General features: G+C 38.6%; 2 protein-coding genes across 3 annotated transcripts; both read left to right on the forward strand.

The window, feature by feature from the left end:
- Positions 1–250: 250 nt before the first annotated feature.
- On the forward strand, positions 251–9,505 carry LOC120571548. 2 transcript variants are annotated; one of them, XM_039820554.1, is made up of 12 exons: positions 251–337; positions 4,203–4,249; positions 4,339–4,416; positions 5,042–5,184; positions 5,270–5,392; positions 5,499–5,556; positions 5,699–5,986; positions 6,667–6,803; positions 6,918–7,034; positions 7,167–7,224; positions 7,813–7,878; positions 7,975–9,505. In XM_039820554.1, exons 2-12 carry the CDS (start codon positions 4,225–4,227, stop codon positions 9,306–9,308), a joined length of 2,427 nt encoding a protein of 808 aa, XP_039676488.1. In that variant the 5' UTR covers positions 251–337; positions 4,203–4,224; the 3' UTR covers positions 9,309–9,505. The 2 variants fall into 2 exon arrangements, with proteins under 2 accessions (XP_039676488.1, XP_039676486.1); XM_039820552.1 differs by having other exon boundaries at positions 322–430.
- A 1,858-nt stretch (positions 9,506–11,363) lies between these two features.
- On the forward strand, positions 11,364–21,273 carry LOC120571918 (regulation of nuclear pre-mRNA domain-containing protein 1A-like). The gene is made up of 7 exons (XM_039821065.1): positions 11,364–11,772; positions 14,244–14,373; positions 15,603–15,709; positions 15,916–16,010; positions 17,279–17,405; positions 18,269–18,444; positions 20,204–21,273. Exons 1-7 carry the CDS (start codon positions 11,622–11,624, stop codon positions 20,300–20,302), a joined length of 885 nt encoding a protein of 294 aa, XP_039676999.1. The 5' UTR covers positions 11,364–11,621; the 3' UTR covers positions 20,303–21,273.
- The last annotated feature ends 80 nt before the right edge of the window (positions 21,274–21,353 follow it).

The raw sequence follows: 21,353 nt of genomic DNA on the forward strand, positions 1-21,353 counted from the left end.
TAACCTTTACCAGCTACCATCTGAAATGGACTAGGCCTACTCTGCATAATGAGTAGGCTACTTTTACTTTTTGCACTTAAAATATATTTTGATGATAATACTTTTCAACTTTTACTTAAGTCAAATTTTGCAAATACAATACTGCATAACAATAGAGTAATTCACACACACACACACACACACACACACACACACACACACACACACACACACACACACACACACACACACACACACACACACACACACACACACACACAGACGCACACAGACGCAGATAACTTGTTGCGCCGCCCACTTCCTCTTGGTACAACCATAGATCTGCAATCAAACGTGGGTGAGTGAGCGAATTCAGATTTCGATTAACGTTACTTGGGACCTAGCTAGCTATTTAGCAAAAACGGGTCGGACGCTAACGTTAACTTTCTCGGTAAGTTAATTTAACGTTACAGTAGGAAGTCCGTTGTCTTTAACTTACGTGGTTAACACATGAATTAACGCTAATCGATTCGTTGGCACGGCGAGCTTAAACTTGTTTTGGTCACTTAAAGTTAGTCGGTAACGTGAATCTCAATCTGTTTGGGGGAATTAACGTTAACGTTTCTGACAGCAGATGTAGCTAACGTCAATTGTGACTTCACACATTAGACATAGCTAGTTTAACATGATAGAAGGGTAACATCACGAGTAACATGTTAACACGTTAAGAACATCAGTTAATTTTTTTCTTTTTAGAGCTAAATAATTTAGTTAGCTAGCTAGCTAACGTTAGTTGATAGCAGTTAGCGGCTGTTAGGAATGTTTACTTAAACGTTAGTTAAAAAAGTTTAGCTACCCCCGCTCGATTGGAAAACACAGTGAATATGGTGAATATTCTGTCCAAGAAACTACAAATTAGGAGCACTGAAACAATAGCAGAAATTCATAAAAATCAAGTCCTTTTGAATAGATGACGGTTTATTATGGGGTTTAGCTATTTCATGTCTTATTTAGATTTAAAAACGTTAAAAATCACTTTCAATCAATCATTGTACCCTGGCGTAACTTGAAAGGGCGGATCTTGCGGCCTGCAAACGGACTCACTTGGGTCTGAACAGTGTGATATTGCACCGCCATCTGGTGGTGGATAATAATAATTATACTGCTTATTGATCCCCAGTGGGGAAATTACAATTTACACTCTTTTTGTTAGAAATTACTACACACATGCCTGAAATACACACAGACATGCTCAGGACCTATTCATGCACAAATGGAGAGATGTCAGAGTGGGCTGCCAGTGCTGGACCAGCGCCCTGAGTGGTTGGGGGGTACGGTGCCTTGCTCAAGAGCAGTGCCCAGGAGGTGAACTGGCATCTCTCAACCAATCCACTCAGTGGACTTTGGTCCATACTGGGACTTGAACCAGCGACCCTCCAGTTCCCAATCCAAGTCCCTACGGACTGAACTACTGCCACCCACTGGTTAGTTTAAAAGACATAGTTTACAGTATTAGTGTCGGTGGTCATTTTATCCTAGTGCCCCATTTACACTTGGTATTAAAATCTGATCTGAGTGATCCAATCACAAGTGGACAGCTCTAGGTACATGATCACGTGCTCCTACCTGGCAGTAGAAAGATTTGCACATCGGCTCAATGCTCCGAAAAATATTTTAATAAGGCAAACGTTTCGGCCCACTGAATCTGGCCTTCCTGAGGTGTATTTGATTGCAGTGACCCATGACCCTTATCTGTTGTCATCACATCACATGGTCAGAGGTCATGTGATATTTGAAAAATAAACATACATTAGTGATACTGTTCCAGATTGGGCAATTAATATGATAAAATAATGGCCTCTGTGTTTCACTAAAAATATAAAATTTTTTTTTTTTTTTCCACCCCACCCCCCCCCGGGGGTGTTTTTCTCACAAATAAAATAAATCCAAAAAAAAAAAAAAATAAAACACCAAAATAATTTTTTTAATTAATCTACATTGTTTTTTTTTTTTTTTTTCTTTTTTTTTCCACCAACCCCCCCCCCTTGGGATCGGATCTCACTTCCCTGCTCTCGATGCAAATAAAAACTTGGCTACATCAGTTCCATTTTCATAGGCTGGTTGTGTGCGAGTGTCTGTTTTATAAATGTCAGTTCTTACTCTCACTAGGGGTGGGAATCACAGGGTACCTCACGAAACAATATAGGGCTGCACGATTAATCTAATCGCAATCGCGATGTCACTCTTTTGCGATTACGTCCGCAAAAATTGTGCGATTTTGAGTAAACAAAATGGTGTGCTGTGTGCGCGACACTGTGTGCTCTACACATCTCCACGTTGTAACATCCTTCACTTGACCGAAAGTAATAACAACTAGAGATGCACCGATTACAACTTTCTAGGCCGATTCTGATTTTCTTTGAGTTAGGCCAGCTGATACCGATTTTAGGCGATTCCGATTTCATTTTTTCTAACCACTTTACAGCACACACAAATATTTATTTTCTATCTTTTCTTTAATAGAACATTTTGCACAGAACATAGAACATTTTTTGAATAGATAATAGATCACTATCAAATAGAACTATATAAATTACTCCTGGTGTGGGGAATTCACACACATCTAAAGAGCAATGTTAGAACCATTTCTTTCTTTTCACATCCAATATCCAACTAAAAACATGTGATTTTGGTTTTTGGTGTCGTCCCTCCACACCCTACTTTTTCCTTGCAGGTGTTGCATATTGCAAACGTGTTATCTTCTGCACACACGCTGAAGAATTTCCAAACAGCTGACATGTTGCAGGTTAATTCACGAGGTTCCCTACATGTGAAATTTTTTTTTGTCTGGAGTCTTCTTCAAGCTTGTTTACTTGCAGCAAGGAATCAATACATGCACCTCATGAGTACAGAATTGACTGCTGATCACACTCCGCAACAGATTTTTAAGAAGTAGGTTACAACCTTGGTTACACAACACGCCAATCAGTAAAAATATTCTTATTATGACAGTCATGTGTATCTCCAACACATCATGTGCTTTGCCCACAGGCGCTTCCTGTTCTTGCAAATTCACTCAGTCCTTCTGGTCTCTATCTTGCACAGATAAAGTTGTATTACAGTTTCATGCAACAGTTTAACACACAAGTATCATTTTTCTAACAGTATTATTTTAATAAGAATTTGTGTTTTCTTGTTTTATGGTTCTACTAATTAATTTAATTATTTGTACTGTTGAGCACAGCAAAAATGTCTATTTTGAAAAGACTTTGTTATTTTTATAAAATATTAAGTTATTTATAAAAAATATTGCTCATCTTTTGTTTATGTATTTCTTCTTATGTTCATTTAACTTTGTATATATAAAATGTTTAGTATTTATTGCATTTTCCTTGATAATTAAGCAAGTAGACTCATGATATCAATATATTGCAATTGCAGTATTATAAATTGCAATCGCAATATGACTTTTTCTCCAAATCCTACAGCCCTGAATAAGTTACACAATACATGGCTCAAGATACCAATAATATCACGATACAGCAATTCTGCAGTAATCAATATATTGCTAGACAATCCTATAATGATACATCAACTTTGAATACAAAATGCCTGTGAAAAGGTTAAGTGCAGGTTTTCTCTCTTTAATCACTGCAAGTCCAAACTGTTAGAAAACAGCACAGTTCTGCAGCATGCATTTATCAGTCTGTAAATTAAATTACAGAACTATAGCGCATCTATGGGTCCAGACTTTCGACTTAAACGTGGCTGTGGCATCTGTGATTTTCCTCAAACTGCTGTCAAGTTTCCCACAAGTTTCCCTCATTTGAGCACAACCTCAAGGAGCGATGAAGTAGCGACGCTGGGAGCGCGGAAAATCTATTTAGATCGCCTTATTTTATTAATTAAAATATTGATATTTGTTGCCAGCATATTGATTCTTGTAGCGCACAAAGAAGATAAACGATATATTGCCGTATCTAGATTGTGTCCCACCACCAGCTCTTACATAAATCATACATTAGAAATGTGCAAGAAAAAGCATGACATGATATGCACAACATTGGCTGTAGGCCTAAAAATAGAGGTTTACCCTGTCAATTTCCTATTTTTTTTTTTTTCACGTTTTCATGCTATTTTAGGGAAAACTTGCATAGTTAAGGCGTCTAAACACAAGCCCACTCAAATTATAATTACTTACTGTAAGCTCCAACTGTATGCAGGTGGTGATTCTACAGCTGCATCATGCAGCCGGCTGAAGCACAAAAAGGTATGTCTTTTACTCTTTCATGTTGGCTACTATCATGCTAATGCCATTTTCCTGTAATTATGTCTTTCTGATTCCTTCTCTGATTTAAGGATTTTCTACCAAAAGCCAGCTGTTTGATTCTCTGAAGGTGTATCTGAACAACAAGAACCGACTACAACCCATTATTGGTCTGTAGTAACTAATCCCGTGTGTGTGTGTGTGTGTGTGTGTGTGTGTGTGTGTGTGTGTGTGTGTGTGTGTGTGTGTGTGTGTGTTGTGTGTGTGTGTGTGTGGAAGTATGTTGTGTGGGAAGTTGTGTGTGTAGGTGTGTGTGAATTATGTGTGTGGAAGTTGTGTGTGTGTGTGGAAGTTGTGTGTAGTTGTGTGGGTGTGTGTGGAAGTTGTGTGTGTGGAAGTTGTGTGTGTGTGTAAAGTTGTGTGTGTGTGGAAGTTGTGTGTGGTTGTGTGTGTGTGTGTGTGTGTGGGAAGTTGTGTGTGTGTGTGGAAGTTGTGTGTAGTTGTGTAGTTGTGTGTGTGTGTGTGTTAGAGTTGTGTGTGGAAGTTGTGTTGTGTGTGAAGTTGTAGTTGTGTGTGTGTGTTGTTGTGGAAGTTGTGTGTGTGTGTGAAGTTTGTGTGTGTGTGGAAGTTGTGTGTGTGTGTGTGTGGAAGTTGTGTGTGTGTGGAAGTTGTGTGTGTGTGTGTGAAGTTGTGGAAGTTGTGTGTGTGTGTGTGGAAGTTTGGTGTGTGTGTGTGTGTGGAAGTTATGTGTGTCCTGTGTGTATTGAAATAATTTCTCATTTTATGTACATTTAGGCCTGGGCAGTATTATAGAATGTGTGAAGGCAGGTACACACAACAGAGAAGTATTGTACCTGTGTGAGGTCTGTGTGTGTCGCCTTAGTAAAGCTGACATGCGGAACCACATTATGGGAAGTCTCCACAGATACAACTACATTGTAAGTAGTACTGTAGAAGAAGTCATGATGGTAAGTTTGTGTGCTTCCTTGGACTGTAGTTTATTCCCAGGTGTTGTGTTGACAGAAAGCCTGGCACCCCCACTTAGTGTCTGAATGGAAGGAGAAATCTGACCTGTCCAAGCTGGCCTGGCCACTGATGGAGATGGCCAAGGCACTTGAGGAAAGAGAGGGACCTGGAGATGTCCAGGTATGCTATTTTGACCGTGTATGTCTTTTTTTTTTTTTTTTATTGTTGCAAACGGATGAGTGTTTTGGATACAAGTACTCACATGTTTTTGCACCTTCATATTAAGTGGTTAGAGTTTGAAGACGCTTTATACCAGAAGATGGCAACACACAGTGAGAATGACGGTCAGTGACTATTCACTTGTTTAGAACAGTGGTTCTCAACCCCTTTCCACCGCTACAATCCCACCCTGTCTTTTCACTTTTTTTGTGGCATAATTTCCATATGTACACGTCCCTTTTTTACTCTCTCTTTTTAACACCACAGCAGTAACTCTGATAACTATCTTAAGAGATGGGCAGGGCCAGGGTAACCCTGAGACCACATCTGTGCAGCTGGAGCACTATCCCACCCAATCGCAGAGGATTGTACTGGTTTCCAAGAACCAACAAAGACCGTCCGAGAAATCCCTTGAGACCTCAGCAGAGACAAACCAAACTGTAGCTTTTATCAAATCAGAAGACTTGTTAAAGAACCCATCTCCTGAGCCCTCTGTGCTATCAGAGAACGGCAACACCTTTCTCGATGGCTACACGGGAAACAAGCCTCTTATTGGTGAGCACAGATAAAGAAAAGCGACAGGTGCTATAAAATACAGAAAATGTCAACGTTATGTCAACATGATTGAAAGGTACACATTTACAGGCAGTTCTAGGATAAGACATTTCTGCATATATTAAGTGTTGTAATGCACTTTATAAAATTAAACAGAATGATTGTTACTTTCACCATAACCAATGATAAGTGCTGGACACATCAGTAATTCACAGTGGATCTTCTGGTGAGAATTCTGCTACATATATTATGGATATGGATCATTTGAAGGAATAGTTCAACATGGAAGGAAATGCGTTTATGTTCTTGATGAAAAGATCGATACAACCTTAATGTCCGTTTGGTAAAAATGTAGTTTATCTTATTTCTTGACTAGGACTTCAAATGTTCTAGAGTTGAATTGTCATTTTTACACTTTGATTTTTATTTTTACAAATCAAAGAGGTAAAACATGTTATGTAGTGAGCTTAAGAAATACTGGTAGGTGGATATTGTTACCTTTGGGCAGAGCCATGCTGCATGTTTCACTCAGTTTCCAGTCTTTGTGCGAAGCTAACCGGCTGCTGTCTGAAGCTACATGTTTACCGTACAGCCCTGAGAGAGGTATTGATCTTATCTAACTTGTGGCTATTGCTGTAACTATTGCTTGAAAAGAAGCTGCTTATGCATGTTTGCAACAGGTCTTTTCCGCGTGGTTGAATGTAGAAGTGACGATGGCCAGACACACTGTTTCCTATGTCACTGCTGCCGCATCAGATCCAACAAAAAGGACATCATTGATCACCTAACCACATCTTCCCATCTCATAAACTACTTGGTCAGTTTGTTGTGGATCAATAATTGAAATGAACAAGAACACAAGTCATTTACAGAAAGACATGCAAAGGCTCTAGAAAACATGCTAGGTTTAACTTGGAACCTCTGTGTGTAGATGGAAGCTTATCCTGAGCAGGTGGAGGTAATAATGGCAGATATTAATGAAAACTATCAGCTTCTCCAATCACTGGCCAAGAAAGTGGAGCAAGAAGAGGGCAGAGGAGAGCCAAAGGTATCATATTTACTTGATTATCCTGCCTTAGGTATGCTAACCTAGGTGTAAAATGTTATGTTTGTTACCAGGAAGTAGAGTTCACTTGTACTCATCTGTCCATCCAAATGTTAAAACATCTCATGTTCCCAGGTGATAAACGCACCAGAATCCCTCTGTAACCTAATGACTGGCAAAAGTTACCACTGGTGTAAGTACAGATGCATGTCCATCCACTGTTTTCTTGTTTGGCCTTGAACAATTCACCTCTTTAGCTTCAACTCTCTTCTCTTGACCAGTGATTTGTTGTGTAAGTATAAAACTTAGTTAACTCTCTGCCCCCTCACACTATTACAGATTATGTTCTTGAAGAGGTGGTGTAATACTTGACACTGTGCAATAAAAAAGTGGAGCTCCAGAAGGCCTTAAGTTAGCTGTAAAAAAAAAGAAAAGAAAAAGTAATGCATGCAGAAACTCTTAAGTCCAAGGTGACCACAGCTGGTTCTCCACAATGGAGCAAAGTAGAAACTTACAGCAATTTTTTATAGTATAGGGAGTACATTTTGAGAGCAATTTATACTTTGGGACCTAAATGGGCTGAGTTAGTTATTTTATTATCTATTGTCGTAAAATTTACCCATTTCTATCTACTTAATTCTTTTTTATTTTCTTTAGACTTCCTAAGTCTTTAATCTGTGTTCTTAACTCCTTTTACTTTCACCCAGTGCATTTTTTTTTTTTTGTGTGGAAAGATTTATGTGTGTTTGTATACCCCCTGTGTTGTTTTTCTTTTTTCCAGGTATAAAGATGCTGTGTGATGGAAGGACACATACTAACACCCAAAAGCAGAAAATAGCTGTCAAAGGTGTGTCTTTGGAAGCAACCGTGCACTTGAAGGCGGCCAAAACATGTTTTTCTTTCAGTAATTCAATATTTTTGTAATTTACACTTTTTCTTTAAGGGCTAAGTGTAAACAATACTTCAAATCGAGCCAGGACAGAGAAATGTGCCGTGTTGCTGTCACAGTTGGCAAAAAGGATGACCGCAAAGAGGAAAATGAAGGAAGTGGATAATACGGTGTTCAAGGTAAGCCTGCCTTTGACCAAAGGTTCACTGCTGCTGGAGAGGACCTCTTTCAGCATGGACCGCCTCCCGGTGTCATCTGCATACTCCCCTTCATCCGACTCAGATCTCATTCCCTCGCCAGAGTCCCAGTCAGAGGACTGTGAGTTGGACTATAACACTGGATCATTCGCAAGTAACCACGCTGAACACACCTCACAACTTCAGCAAGACCTCTGTAGTGGAGATGCAGACGCTGGTCAATACAAGGGACCAGAAAGAAACGTCCCAATCACTCGGTGTCAAGAGGTGGATGGTTATTTCAATGACGATGAATACTTCAACCAGTCAGAAGACATAACTGGAACAAAATACCAAAAGGTTTATGGGGACGATAATTACAACAGACAACACAGTTCTCAAGAAAGATCAAGTAATAGGTTTTACAAAGAATGGCAAAATGAAGGCCCTCAGACACAAAACGAGTGGCTGTCACCTACTTTGTCCCACACTCAGGACTGGCCAGCTTATAACTCTTCCTACGGACACGAGGCAGGTTTCACTGAGCAGTGGTACAATTCAACTTCACAGAGTAAAGTTGGCACAAGAGCGTCAAGAGAAGAGCGACAGAACGAGATGAGCATAGATGCCACTCAACGTTATTACCAACGACAACCACAAAATCAGTACATGGCGTGTGTTCAGACAGGCAGTGTGGGACAGCATGGTTTGTCTGATGAATTGGCGGCGCAGTCAGATGCTGCTAGGATCGGCATGCATCCTCACTTAGGAGATCCCCTTGCTCACAGTGGCAGCACTGCACCAGAGCCTGGAGTATGGTTTCCTGAGATTGAACAGAGACCGTTACAAACACATATGGAGTTCGCCATTGGTCATGTCCACACAGCTCAACAAAGTTATATGACACAATTTAAGACCCAACAAGCCACCCAGGTAGGCCATGGGGTGATGTCTAACCCCAACTACAATATTGGACCTAGGACAAACTCTGACCAGCACTTTCATCATCCGTTCAGTGTGGGCGGGGGTATGTCCCAGTCAAATGTTTTCATCCCACCTTGGCAAGCTCAGTGTTATAAATCCCATTCGGATTATGATTTCAGAGCTGCTGGTTTGTCAGATTTAACGATTTCAGGAAGTTCAAATGGAACAACTCCATTTATGTCTGCATATCCCAATTTGAATTCTGGATATATTGCCACACCTCACTGAGACCACATTTTTTTCCATGGTTTGGTGTCCCCATTTAATGAAATCCCACGCAGATGGTCCAGCCTGGATTCTTATCGTGCCGTGGTATTTTTGATGTTCTTTTAAAATAAATGCATCGGGTCTCTGCCAGAAATGGGAATCTCCTAATTGAGGGATGTTTTGCCTGTAGTGATAAAACTTTCATAACATCGGTTTGTTTTTTCCTTTTTCCCTTTTTTTTTTTTTTTTTTTTTTTTTTTTATATGACAAAATATTTTTTATATGAAACTGACTGATTTTGTATTTTCTTTCACTCGTTTATGGACCATTAAACTAAAAATAAATTGTGACATTTCCTTGGATGGGCTTGGCCATAAATGTATTATAAGTAAAAGTATCTTGGTTGCGTCTGGTTAAAAGGCTGGCGCTTTAAAAAAGAAAAGCTAGTGCGTTTTGATTTAGAATTAGGGTATTTATGATGACAGACCATGTTTTTGTTACCTCAGAATTGTAAAAGTGACTCAAGAATATTAGAGATAATGAGATTGATTAATTGTACAAGCATTTATTCATTCATTCATTCATATATTTCTAGGTTTTACATGTATCCTAAACAAGTGAGGGTGAGAAACATGCTCAGTAATATAAAGCATCAAACGTATAAACCGTATAGTAGCTGGCAGTTGTTTTTATGAATGTATTGGTTCAGAGCAGCAATTGAGAAATTGCAAAGGTTTCAAATCACTCTGAGGCTGTGGTTTGTAGTTGTCACTAAATATGTAGAACTTCAAATACTACTGATAACCTATATTTGATATTTATTTTGGACCATTATGCCAATGTGACTGCATATGTTATGTACAAGCTGTTTCTGAATAACTCAAAAGAAGAATTTGCTTTAATATTCATAAACTGTGTGATGGCATACTTTAGGTTTGTGCTTGAGTGTATTTTCTCAACTTTTTTCGGATTACCTCTTTTTGCTTACTTTGTGCACCACTGAAGATAGTATATTTATGTTGACTATGGGGTATAATGGAACTGATATTGACACTAGTTTGCTATAAACAAGATTTGGAAAATGAAGTGATAAATTGATCACCTCATGATAATGTTAGGCTAGGTAACATTATTATATGTTGTATGTTTAAGTGTATGTTAAGTTTAACAATGCAAATGCCCAATGCTGTGATGCGTAATAAATTTGTAAATGTCTTAGTTTCTTCATTTAGGAGGTTTAATCCTCAGTGTTGTGTCCTACTTACATAAAACTATTGACTAGTAATTGCTTATTACATTTGAACAGAAGGGAATTAAAGGATGAATAAGGATTTGCAGTCTCTTGATTTGAAATGTTGAAGTGTCAAATTTTAAGATTGAAGTTAAAGTTCACATTATGAAGGGTGGAGAAAGTTCACTGGAGGATAGATTTTGAGACTTGGTGTGAATGTTGGCAATATCTCAACATCTAGAATAAACACATTGCAAAGACTATTTTGTGTCATTCAGAGACTACAAGGTTTCTTTTGTCACGTTCAATCAGCAAAAGAGGCAGTCATAAGGAATTGTTTAAGTCAATATTAAATCAAAAACAGGGAAACTGCATGGAGAACGCTAACTCAACAGTGGCAACAGCGTTTGGATAACAATTGCATTTACGTGCAATCCAAAAAGGAGTAGGAGTAGGTATGTTAAGAAGTAGGGAAACAAAACGGAAAGAGCAAGTACACAGCACACATCGCATTATAGGGAAGCATCCAACTGTTTTTTGTGATTGTTGTGAGGTACCAGATACTGTAGAGCATGTGCTTGTTAGTTGTAGGAAATATGTATCAGAAAGATAGGACATGGAAGAAATGAAACGATTTGGGAAAACAGGAGCAGGAGTAAAGAACATACTGGGGTGTGGTGGAAGTGGAAGGAGGAACGTGCTTGGCGAGCTTCCTAATGAGAATAGGACGGATGAGGAAAATCTGACATACTGTGCACTGTAGGAGTTAACTAGCTCCAGAAGATGGCAGCAGTGCAACAGTAAGGAATTCAAGCTGCCGTTAAAACCCGAAGAAGAATAAGCAAGCAGCTCCTGTAGGCTGCTGTGGTTTGCCCCTAAGCTAGGCAGCAAGCATTCACCCCTTGCATTACTGAGAGGACGACGGTAGCTAGTTAGCATTAACAACCAGTCTTTACATAGGAAAGGTAGTGTATGCCATTTAATTTGAATGGCTAAAATGAATGTTGTGACTGGCTAACTTGCTGTAGATAACACATCTGGGAAAAACCTTAAAACTGCCTCTCCCAGTGTATCGTTAACGTTATCCCTCTAATCACGTCAAGATGTCAGCTTTCTCTGAGGCTGCTTTAGAAAAGAAACTATCCGAGCTCAGCAACTCACAACAAAGTGTGCAAACGTTGTCGTTGTGGCTCATTCATCATAGAAAACACTCGAGGACAATTGTCAGTGTTTGGATCAACGAACTGAAAAAAGGTAAGGTATAAAAGAGATAGCTAGCTAGTTTCCCATAATGAAGACCGCTTGCATGCTTTTTACAAGACACAAACAAGTTGGGTTTAGCCTTTGGCTAACGTACAGTAGCTGGCTAGCTCTGGCTAAAGCGTTATTGTAAATGTTCAACTATTTTAGCAGTTTAAAAGGTTATGACTCTCCACTAACAGTAACGTTTGTTAGCCTTAAACCACGTTATATATAACGTTAATGTTAGTCTGGTTATGTGTTCGCCATGTTTGACAAATAAAAGTTAGCGTTAAGTTGCTCTGTAAATTGATGCTCTGGCTTTCTAAATTTGTGAAATTTAATGTTACCACTGGTAAACGTCAAGCAGTCTCTCAGTATTTTAGCCCTGATACAAGGCCGTCATACTGTGTATTAATGACCTTTAGAGCAAATTTACATATGGCAGATATTAATGCGCATTACGATAACATAGTGGAGCATTTAGCCAGATAGTTCCCTCAGAAGGCGGTGGAGACCAAAACAGAGCATTCAGGTGGCCATATTAATCACGACTACAAATGAATGCTAAATCCATATCTGTAAGCAATTGTTAGTTGACACGTTTACCATAACATCTTTAAAAGGTCATAACATAATTATGTTTACAGCTTGTTCTACTGCCACCAAGTGGCCAATAAATTAATCAATGCAGCTTTAAAGCGGTTATAACTTATATGTTTATAATAACAAAATCTAATGACAGTGTGAAAAACAATTATACAATGTGAAATACTTAACAGTCTCACAGATCTCACGCTTAGCACCAAACAGCAGACCGATAAACTATAGGAGTGATTATTGGACTTAAATTTGCCAGGTGGACACGACTCTAAATGAATAATGTTGCTCAAACTGCAGGATGTGTAAATAATCCACTGTTCTGTATCAACCTAAAAGCTGGTTAAATGTAAATGTTGAGTTCACAATTTGTTTCTGCTGCTCCTGAGTGGCCCATTAAATAAATGAATAAATTATTATAAGTTATTGCATTATTGTTAGGTTTAAGTACGCCTGACGTCGACATTTTTCACCTGATGGATTGCTGAGATGTTCACCTTTTCATACTTTAATCATTCTTCTGTTAATGAACACTAGTGGATCACATGGGATAAGTGGATGGTCAATCAATAACTTAACCTGAAATGCAGTTGGCCAATGCTTTATTCTAGTTAGATATTTTAGCTACTGCTGTCCGTAGAAGACATAAGACATAATTTCATTTTTGATTCATTGTCACCATAATAGGATTTATAAAAATATGGACAAAAAAATAATACTGAATTATGGCTGCACAATTAATGGCAATTGTATCGATATCACAATATGGACTAGTGCAATATCCAAATTGCAGGGGGCGCAATATTTGTTAAAGGCAAAATATGTCTCAAACCATTCTGAATTAAGTATTGTGCTGCTGCAGAGACGTCCCGGCCTACAAATGCTATCCTGCAGACTAAAGAAAAAAAATCTTTGTTTGGTACATACAGTATCTGTGCAAAAATCACACTATAATCATTTTTTTAATTGTGTCAAATCACTAACCTGCCACTAATTACTGTAAGCAAACTTGTACACAATAAACCATCGTAACAGGAAAGATGAGTAGGTTCACTGAAATAACTGGGTAAATGCAGTTACAGCACAAATGCATAATTGAGTTGTGAAAATTTTGTGGAATTAGTTGTTGCAAATACATGTTGTATAGATGTCTGGTATTGCTATAGTTGTAGCTAATACTGGCCCACTTTTCCTTAGGGTGCTAGTCAACAACCTAATGATGTCTCAAGTGGTTGATGTATTTTAGGAGCTTTGTCTGAGGACTGAGAGGAGTGTGCAGTGTTAATAGCAATGGGGACAGATATTGCACATTTCTCTGGAGCTTTATGCTCAGCTCAGTGTTGAGTGTTACCTGTCCAAAAACACCATTACTTGTATGATGTGACTGTGCCATAAAATACATGTTGGTGAATAAATCCCAAATGGAATATACATACAAAACAAGTCGTGCGATGAGAGAGAGAAAAAAGTAAAAAATTACATATTAAAGTCTTAAACGCCCTAACCCTTACCCTAACCCTAACCCTTAGGGCTTATATATAGTTCTAGTGAAGAATGAACTGTATGACTAATTGGTTGTTATGGGACAGATTTTCTTATTGGTTGTGGCTGATAGCTGTGAGGTGACTTGTTGTGTTTGATACATAGAAAAGACTGTAACTTTAATTTATAATGGTCTGTCTTGGTGGGAAAAACATGGTATTGTATTTACATTTGGTATTTTGATCTTCAAATCATTTCTCAGATGAAGATTTAAATCAATAATGTATATAGTTTTAGCAGGTTAATTTACCTACCAATGTGTTGCTCAGCTAAAAGTTCAGTCATTAAATCATAACCAAATGCCTCACTGTTATATGTGCATGTGTACATTTGAATGCATGCAGCTCAGGTATCACGCAAGCTGACCTTCCTTTACTTGGCCAATGACGTCATTCAGAACAGCAAGAAGAAAGGACCAGAATTCACTCAGGACTTTGCACCAGTCATCGTTGATGCATTCAAACATGTATACAGGTCAGATTTTATATTACAAATCATAAGTGAGTCTATATTGTCTACATTTCGGTAAATGGCTCAGAAAAATGCATTGTTGAGATCATGTCTGTTTAGTCCGTTGCTTAAAGGGATGAGGATAGGATTCGTCCGTTGCAGTTTGTAAACACAACTTAACAACACCAGAAGCGCACAAGCACACAGCAGTGACTCAAGATTCACTCTTTGTTTTCGAACGAGCTTTGTCGGCTTGGCTTTTTTTTCTTCATATATTTGCGTTTTCTTTGGTGCTATGTCCACCATTTACGTAACATCTTCTTGGATGCGTGCTTGCGATCTGGTTGCTACGTTTTTATAGAGTCCAGCCCCCACACCCTGCATGCTGTGGATGGGTGCTACACCCCTAGTGACCAAAGACTGACGCCCAGTAAGGTCTAGAACACAGCAAAGAGAAAACACAGACAGAGGGCAGGGTCTCTGCAGATACAGTCACCGCCACACACTTCTAGTAGGTCATACATTATCATTGAGAGTGGTTCTTTTTTGAGTTTATACATTGTTTTTTAGGGAAATCCTTCTTGTTCTGCCCTTTTTAAGTAGTAATACTATTTATATAGTAGGGCTGGGCGATATGGAGAAAATCAAATATCACAATATTTTTGACCAAATGCCTCGATATCGATACCGCAACAATATTGTAGTGTTGACTATTGGTGCTTTCACAAAATATTTACACAATGAGATTTTTTGATAAATAGTCATCAGTAATGGGGATATAATGACTAAGTAGGTAAAGGCAAATAATAGAACAGCTACAACTGTCTGGTAAGTTCAGAAAATGACAGAACTGTAATGCAGCCTTTTAAAACCAGGAAAAGACAATGCTTATGGCATATTACGATATCCAAAATCTAAGACAATATCTAGTCTCATATCACGATATCGATATAATATTGATATATTGCCCAGCTCTATTGTATAGTGATACACAACTTTGAATAAAAATACAAGAAATTGTAGTCAGATTTCTGCAAGAGTGGTTTTGGAAACACTAGAGAATTGCAGCTTAAAATGTGAATTAACATTACTTGGACTACCTGATGGGACTCAAATAAACATATATTCACATTTGAAATAAATTATTCCAAAGAACTTATCACATTTTATCCCTGTGTTATCCAGCCCTAACATCAGCTGCATTTCATAAAGGAGTTTAAAGTATATGTTCTGTCTTGTGTTTTCCTGTCCAGAGATGGCGAGGAGGGCTGTAAGAAACAGTTGGGTCGGGTTTTGTCTATCTGGCAGGAGAGAGCGGTGTACGAGAACAACCTCCTGGATCAGCTCTCACAAGTTCTATGCAAGTTCACACAACACTAACATTACTTAAAACAATGAGCTAATGTGACTGCTTACTCTGCCATTCTGCAGGTTAAAGTCTTGTAAGGCTTCCTTGCATGGTTTTGCATTTTAAACGACACACAGGTCTTATTAATAAAGTGTAGGACAGGATGAAATTTGACTTCAATATGTGATGTTTTCTTCGTCTTTTGTTGTAAATCCTAGATGGAGAAAAGAAGGCTAAGAAGAGGTCGTATGAGGAGATCCGACCAGATGATGAGGACTTTGCTTCCCAGAGCTCCCCAGCCGAGCCCCCACAGGTGAATGCCTAAACAAACAGTGTAGGCCTGTAGCAAAGAGGTTATAATAATATGAGGCGACACTAACAGCGTTTTTGCGCAACAGCCACAAGAATGGCGCGTTTATAGCGTGGTTGCCATTTTGGGCTGAATGCTGTACCGTTAAAAGCATAATGCCTCAAGTTTCCTGTATGTCAGTCATGAAGAACCACAAGCAGTGTTCTTCTGCTCAAATAATATCAACGAAAAGATTAAAATGAAACAAAACATTGTCCATTGACTTTGATCACTAAGTGTCATGGATGAAAACAGTCCACCTCTCCTTGTCTCAACGGACTCCTGCAATCTGTCAGCGTGGAACACAGTCCGCCTGTCAAGGGCAACAGCCCTGTCCAGGATGACCGATTCATCCCCTCTCGTGAGTGGGAATGGCAAACGCCAGCAGCGTGACGAAGCGCTGAGCGGCACGTTTGGCTTTTATTTTCTTTTTCTGGTCGCCGAGAGTTTAAAAATTGTCAACTTTGGGTAAAACGCTGTGCTTGTCACCGTCACTTTTTACTCGCCTTCCAATCACAGTGGTGGAAGGGTGGGACAAATACCAAAAAGACCAACCGTCACATGTACACATGCTGAACAATAACAACAACAACAATGGAGGAGAAGTGAATACTGCTGACCACATAGACCGGCAGGTCCATCCTCTCTCCCTATGTGTGCTTCAAGATCATCTAGAGCAAACACTCTACCTTGTGTAGACATTTTCTACTTCCGCTGATATTCTGTATTATAGCAACCAGACGCAACCAAAGCGTCTCAGCTGAAAAAATGCTGCTCCTCCCAAAGCGCTCTCAAGCTCTCCCAGCTGGGTGCCAGGCGTTTTCAGCTGGAAAAAAAATGCTTTGATGGACACTTATGAAAAAAGGTAACCCCAGCGATTTGTCCGACCAATAAGAATTTGTTCGGACAAGAGCATATTGACCAACGATTTGACCAAACGACCAGAAGTTGTCATCCCTAGAGCAGTGTAGACATAAATACAGTGTGTAATTAAATAATACTCTGAACCACATAGAGGTACTTTATAGTGATACTTTTTTACAGTTGATACAGCTTCCTCTGCATGTATTTGTATCCTAATACTTACTTTCTCTGCTGCCTCACTAATATTGTTCGTATTTGAAACCTACTAATGTTAACTCCTAATTTTACCATACATTCTTCTTTAACTTCTCTCCTACCTTTGCATCTCTCACATCCCTTCCCTGCTTATCATCCTCCCTCTACCTCAGACAGCAGAGTTAATTCGAGCCCTGCAGGAGCTAGAAAACGCAGCCTCTGGCGACTCAGTGCTGCGTCAGCGCATCTCCTCCCTTCCTGCTGAAGTGCAAGACACGTCACTGCTTAACAGGATCACAGGTAGGAAGTAGGACACAGAACACTATTGTATACTGTATGTACACACAAGTCTGTTCAAAAGCTCATTAACACATGCACTCATTATTGAATAAAATAATGAATGTCTTCATAAATAGCAAGCTGCGATTTAATATAGAAGCCCAGGGTTCACATCTATGTAGCAAAAAAATACCTGCCCAGCCAAAGTGCCCTTATTTCCTAAAAAAAATATAAGAAATTAACACTATAATATACTGGAGCATTATTATAGTATACATTGCACATTTTACTCCCCCTTTTGTACTTCTGCGCAAGACCTTATTTGTTCCCCAACTATCACTCAACTTAACCCTGCAGGACGAATAAACAAAAAAAACAAATGCATACCTAAACCTTAAAAAAAAATAAAATAAATTTTGACAGAGGAATCCACCCATGCATATAAATTTACATACATTAGAGTGGACGGCGGAGTACCTACAGTGGATGGTTTTTATATTCGAGGATGTTTCACTGAACCTTAAAAATGTTGTAATGATCTTTGTATGGAAAACCGAATCTTCTTGAGACAACGCGTTTAACCACTCTACATACTATATATTAAAAGGCTACGAAGCATAGCACCCTTGCCTTCATTCACAACACACAAACATTACAAACAATCTGAAGTGCCCTTGAGCAGTACACCGAAACTACAAAGATAAAAAGTGCTAAAATGTCTCTGTTTACCGTAGGAAACAGTGTTTGATTTGTCAGTGATTATACAGTAGCTATTTACATTGTACCAGTATTGATGGATAACTGAATGACCTCCAGTTGTACACTCAAGACTGGTTATGTTTAAACATTGGGCTCTGCTCTCTGTGCTCTCTTCTATGCTTTAGATAAGGAATCAGGGGAGCGGCTTTCCCGGCTGGTGGATGAGGCCTGCATGTTGCTAGCAGACTACAGTGGCCGCTTGGCGGCAGAGATTGATGATAGGAGGCAGCTCACACGCACACTTACGGTCTTCCTGCAAAGCCAGAAGGATGGGCTAAACCAGAACGAGCAGAAACTAGAAGTGCGTAAATCGTTTTTTTCTTTCAATTACTGTATGTCTTGTCTACCTCACCTTTGTCATCATTATTGATTCTTGGTGTTCAGCTGTCTTGTGTAGCTGTGTGCTCAGACTTCTTCTGAATTAACATTTCTTTTCATGTATTTCAGCATGTTGCATACTTCTGCAGAGTGCTGAATCAGACTGTAGTTTTCAGACTGTAGATAAAAATTTGATTATCAGGCCTGCTGCTGGCGTTACAAACAGGAAAGCGTCCTGATTAGATACACTCGAAAACCCATATAAGATTTTCCCTTCTCCCTGGGAAATGCTTGTTCTTTTAGATTTTGTCATTTAACTCGGTTTAATCTTAACTCAATGTATACTTACTTCCCCCAAGGTAAGTATCGACCAAAATACTATACAATAATAAAAACTTAACAACGGATTTTCTTGTTCTGTGCTGACAATAACTGTCCAGCCTTTATCCACAGGATATCAGGAGGATAACGTATTTCATATCTGTATCTTCACTCAGTCAAGTCTTCTGTAATAAAAAAAAAATGAAAATAAAAAAAAACTGATTTTGTGAGTGCTTTTATTTTACTGTTACACTTGCAGCTCCTGGTGGTACATGCATTCTACACACTTTCAATTTCAAAGACTGTCTATAATAGTATTTTTGTTGTTGTAGTATTGACACAGTAAATGCTAGCTAGATAAGTTCATAGTTAAATTGAGCTCAATTCAATACAAGTTGCATATGTGCTGAAATAGAGGAAAACTCATAACGTTATCACACATCAAACCAAAACTAAGAAGAGACAAAAGGTTTTAGAATCTTTGTATAGAGCAGCATTATTTTGTCTGTCAGTATTGGTAGCGACAAAAAAAAATCAGTGGTGATTCATACTGAACTTGTTGAGGAAATGAGCTCTTCTTGCACCACGCACCTACATGTATCAGCTGTTTGGCAAACATTTACAATAAGCACATGCATGCAGCAGAGATGAAACATTTAGTGACACTAAATGTTACTGTTTCTTTGATTTAAAAATGGTGCTGACTGACCTTCAGTTGTGTCTGAGCCATTATTTCTGTGAAATGTTCTTATAGTCTAAAGGGCCACAAGGACCTAATATAACTTCTCTGCAGTTTTGTTGGTTGTCTTTACTACAGAGACTAACCTTAATAAACTTTGATCGATGGGAAGAAGAAAATGTTTGTTTTTTAATGATCTTTCATGTTTTCGTGGATGGAAGTTAAAGTAAACCATGTAGCAAGTTGGTCTTTTTCCTTCAAATCTCATACATTTAGTTGTTTGAAAGAGTTCAATCTGTTGCAAGCTTAACAGGCAAAAATGTTTATTTAATATGCTCACACAACCTTTTTCATATAGGTGGTGGTGCTTTCAAATTAGACTTAATTGTAAGGGACAACAGAATATGTTTGATGGAAGTATTTTGCCAGAAATCCAAACTTGTGTTATTTAACTTCAGTTGGACATTTAACTAACACCCCATTCTGTAATGCATAATGTAGTACAAAGTTATCATATTCATGACATCATTTTACTTCCACTTTTATGCGGTTTTGATATCCTTGATTCAGCCTTATTTATTACTTGATGTCAATACCTTACTGTACCTTACCTAACTGTCTACTTGCCACAAATTGTGTTCCCAAAATTGCTGTTGACACTTTGAAAAATTCACACTGTCACTTATTAAACGTATAAGATAGTTTAGCTCTGATGGAACTTCTCTGCTATGGACTTTTTCAGGAATACAAACGCAAACTGGCGAGAGTGACCCAGGTCCGGAAGGAGCTGCGTTCGCGTCTGAACAATCTTCCAGGAGGACTCTACAACTCTTCAAACTGACTCAAGTTTCTCCTCCTGACCACTAAAACATCTCAACCTGTCACATTGCCATATTCTGTTTTTTATTTTGGAAAGTGTGGTTGTCATTCTGTATTTAAAAGATTATTTATCCACATGGACTTTATTAACAGAAATGTCTTCTGTTTCTGTCTGTGAGCTCATCCCTTTGTGCTGTATGTTATTGAAAATTAAGATTCATAATCATCAGACATTGGCCCCTCATGTTTTGGCCCCTGCCCCTTTCAGTTTTACAGCTTTAAAGTGGCATGGGTGATGCTGGTGTGATATTTTTGTATTTATAGTGACTTAAGATAATGCACCAGAGAATATCCAGTTATTGTGATCATTCATAATAATTTTCAGTGTTTTGGATTTCTGTCATAACTTTCTTTTACTATGTCTGTAAATGCATCTGTCTAACTCTTTGTTCTAGATAAATTTTTTTATGCAGCGTGATAATGGCCTGTGAAGAGAATGGTACACTTGTGAAATCTTTAGGAAATCATATTCTGAAGCTATTCTGAAGAGTACTATTCCATGTCCCTGAAAGCAATTTAAAATGTGTAATTATCATTTACATAAAGCCTCTTTGTGAGAGTGGCGAGTAAGTCATGACTCAGTGTACATATTCAAATTTGCATGTAAATATGATTGGAATTATACCTGTAAGTGCTTAAGCTTAGTATCCATGTCAACATGGCTTGTGAAATGGTCATTCAGACAAATTACTGAGGTATGTCTGTACATCGATATCTTCATAGTTGATCAGACATCCACTGTACTGAAATAATGAGTAAAGGAGTCCGTTGTGTTGTTTACTGTATCATACTGCTTCATAGATTTATCCTTGAGTCTACTGAATGCTGTGCACATGCCTCACACAGCTTAGGTGCCCCAGTTTCCAAAGCTGTTTGTTTTTGTATATGAAGCAAATTCTTATTAGAACCAAATAAACACAAAATGTACAAATATTTGCAGTCCTGTCTGCAGTATATGCCATTTAATTTGATACATGTGTTGGTCCTGGCCGACAGGGGGCGTGAACGGACAT

Source organism: Perca fluviatilis, chromosome 13 (assembly GCF_010015445.1).
Source record: "Perca fluviatilis chromosome 13, GENO_Pfluv_1.0, whole genome shotgun sequence".
Lineage (NCBI taxonomy): Eukaryota > Metazoa > Chordata > Actinopteri > Perciformes > Percidae > Perca > Perca fluviatilis.

Bases quoted from the DNA above. Each gene is read 5' to 3' on its own strand.
- LOC120571548 (XM_039820554.1), top strand. From the start codon at position 4,225: ATGCAGCCGGCTGAAGCACAAAAAG. The intron at 5,987-6,666 runs GTGAGCACAGAT...TGTTTGCAACAG, and splicing joins GGGAAACAAGCCTCTTATTG to GTCTTTTCCGCGTGGTTGAA. The intron at 6,804-6,917 runs GTCAGTTTGTTG...CTCTGTGTGTAG, and splicing joins CCCATCTCATAAACTACTTG to ATGGAAGCTTATCCTGAGCA.
- LOC120571918 (XM_039821065.1), top strand. From the start codon at position 11,622: ATGTCAGCTTTCTCTGAGGCTGCTTTAGAAAAGAAACTATCCGAGCTC. The intron at 15,710-15,915 runs GCAAGTTCACAC...TGTAAATCCTAG, and splicing joins TCAGCTCTCACAAGTTCTAT to ATGGAGAAAAGAAGGCTAAG. The intron at 17,406-18,268 runs GTAGGAAGTAGG...TCTATGCTTTAG, and splicing joins ACTGCTTAACAGGATCACAG to ATAAGGAATCAGGGGAGCGG.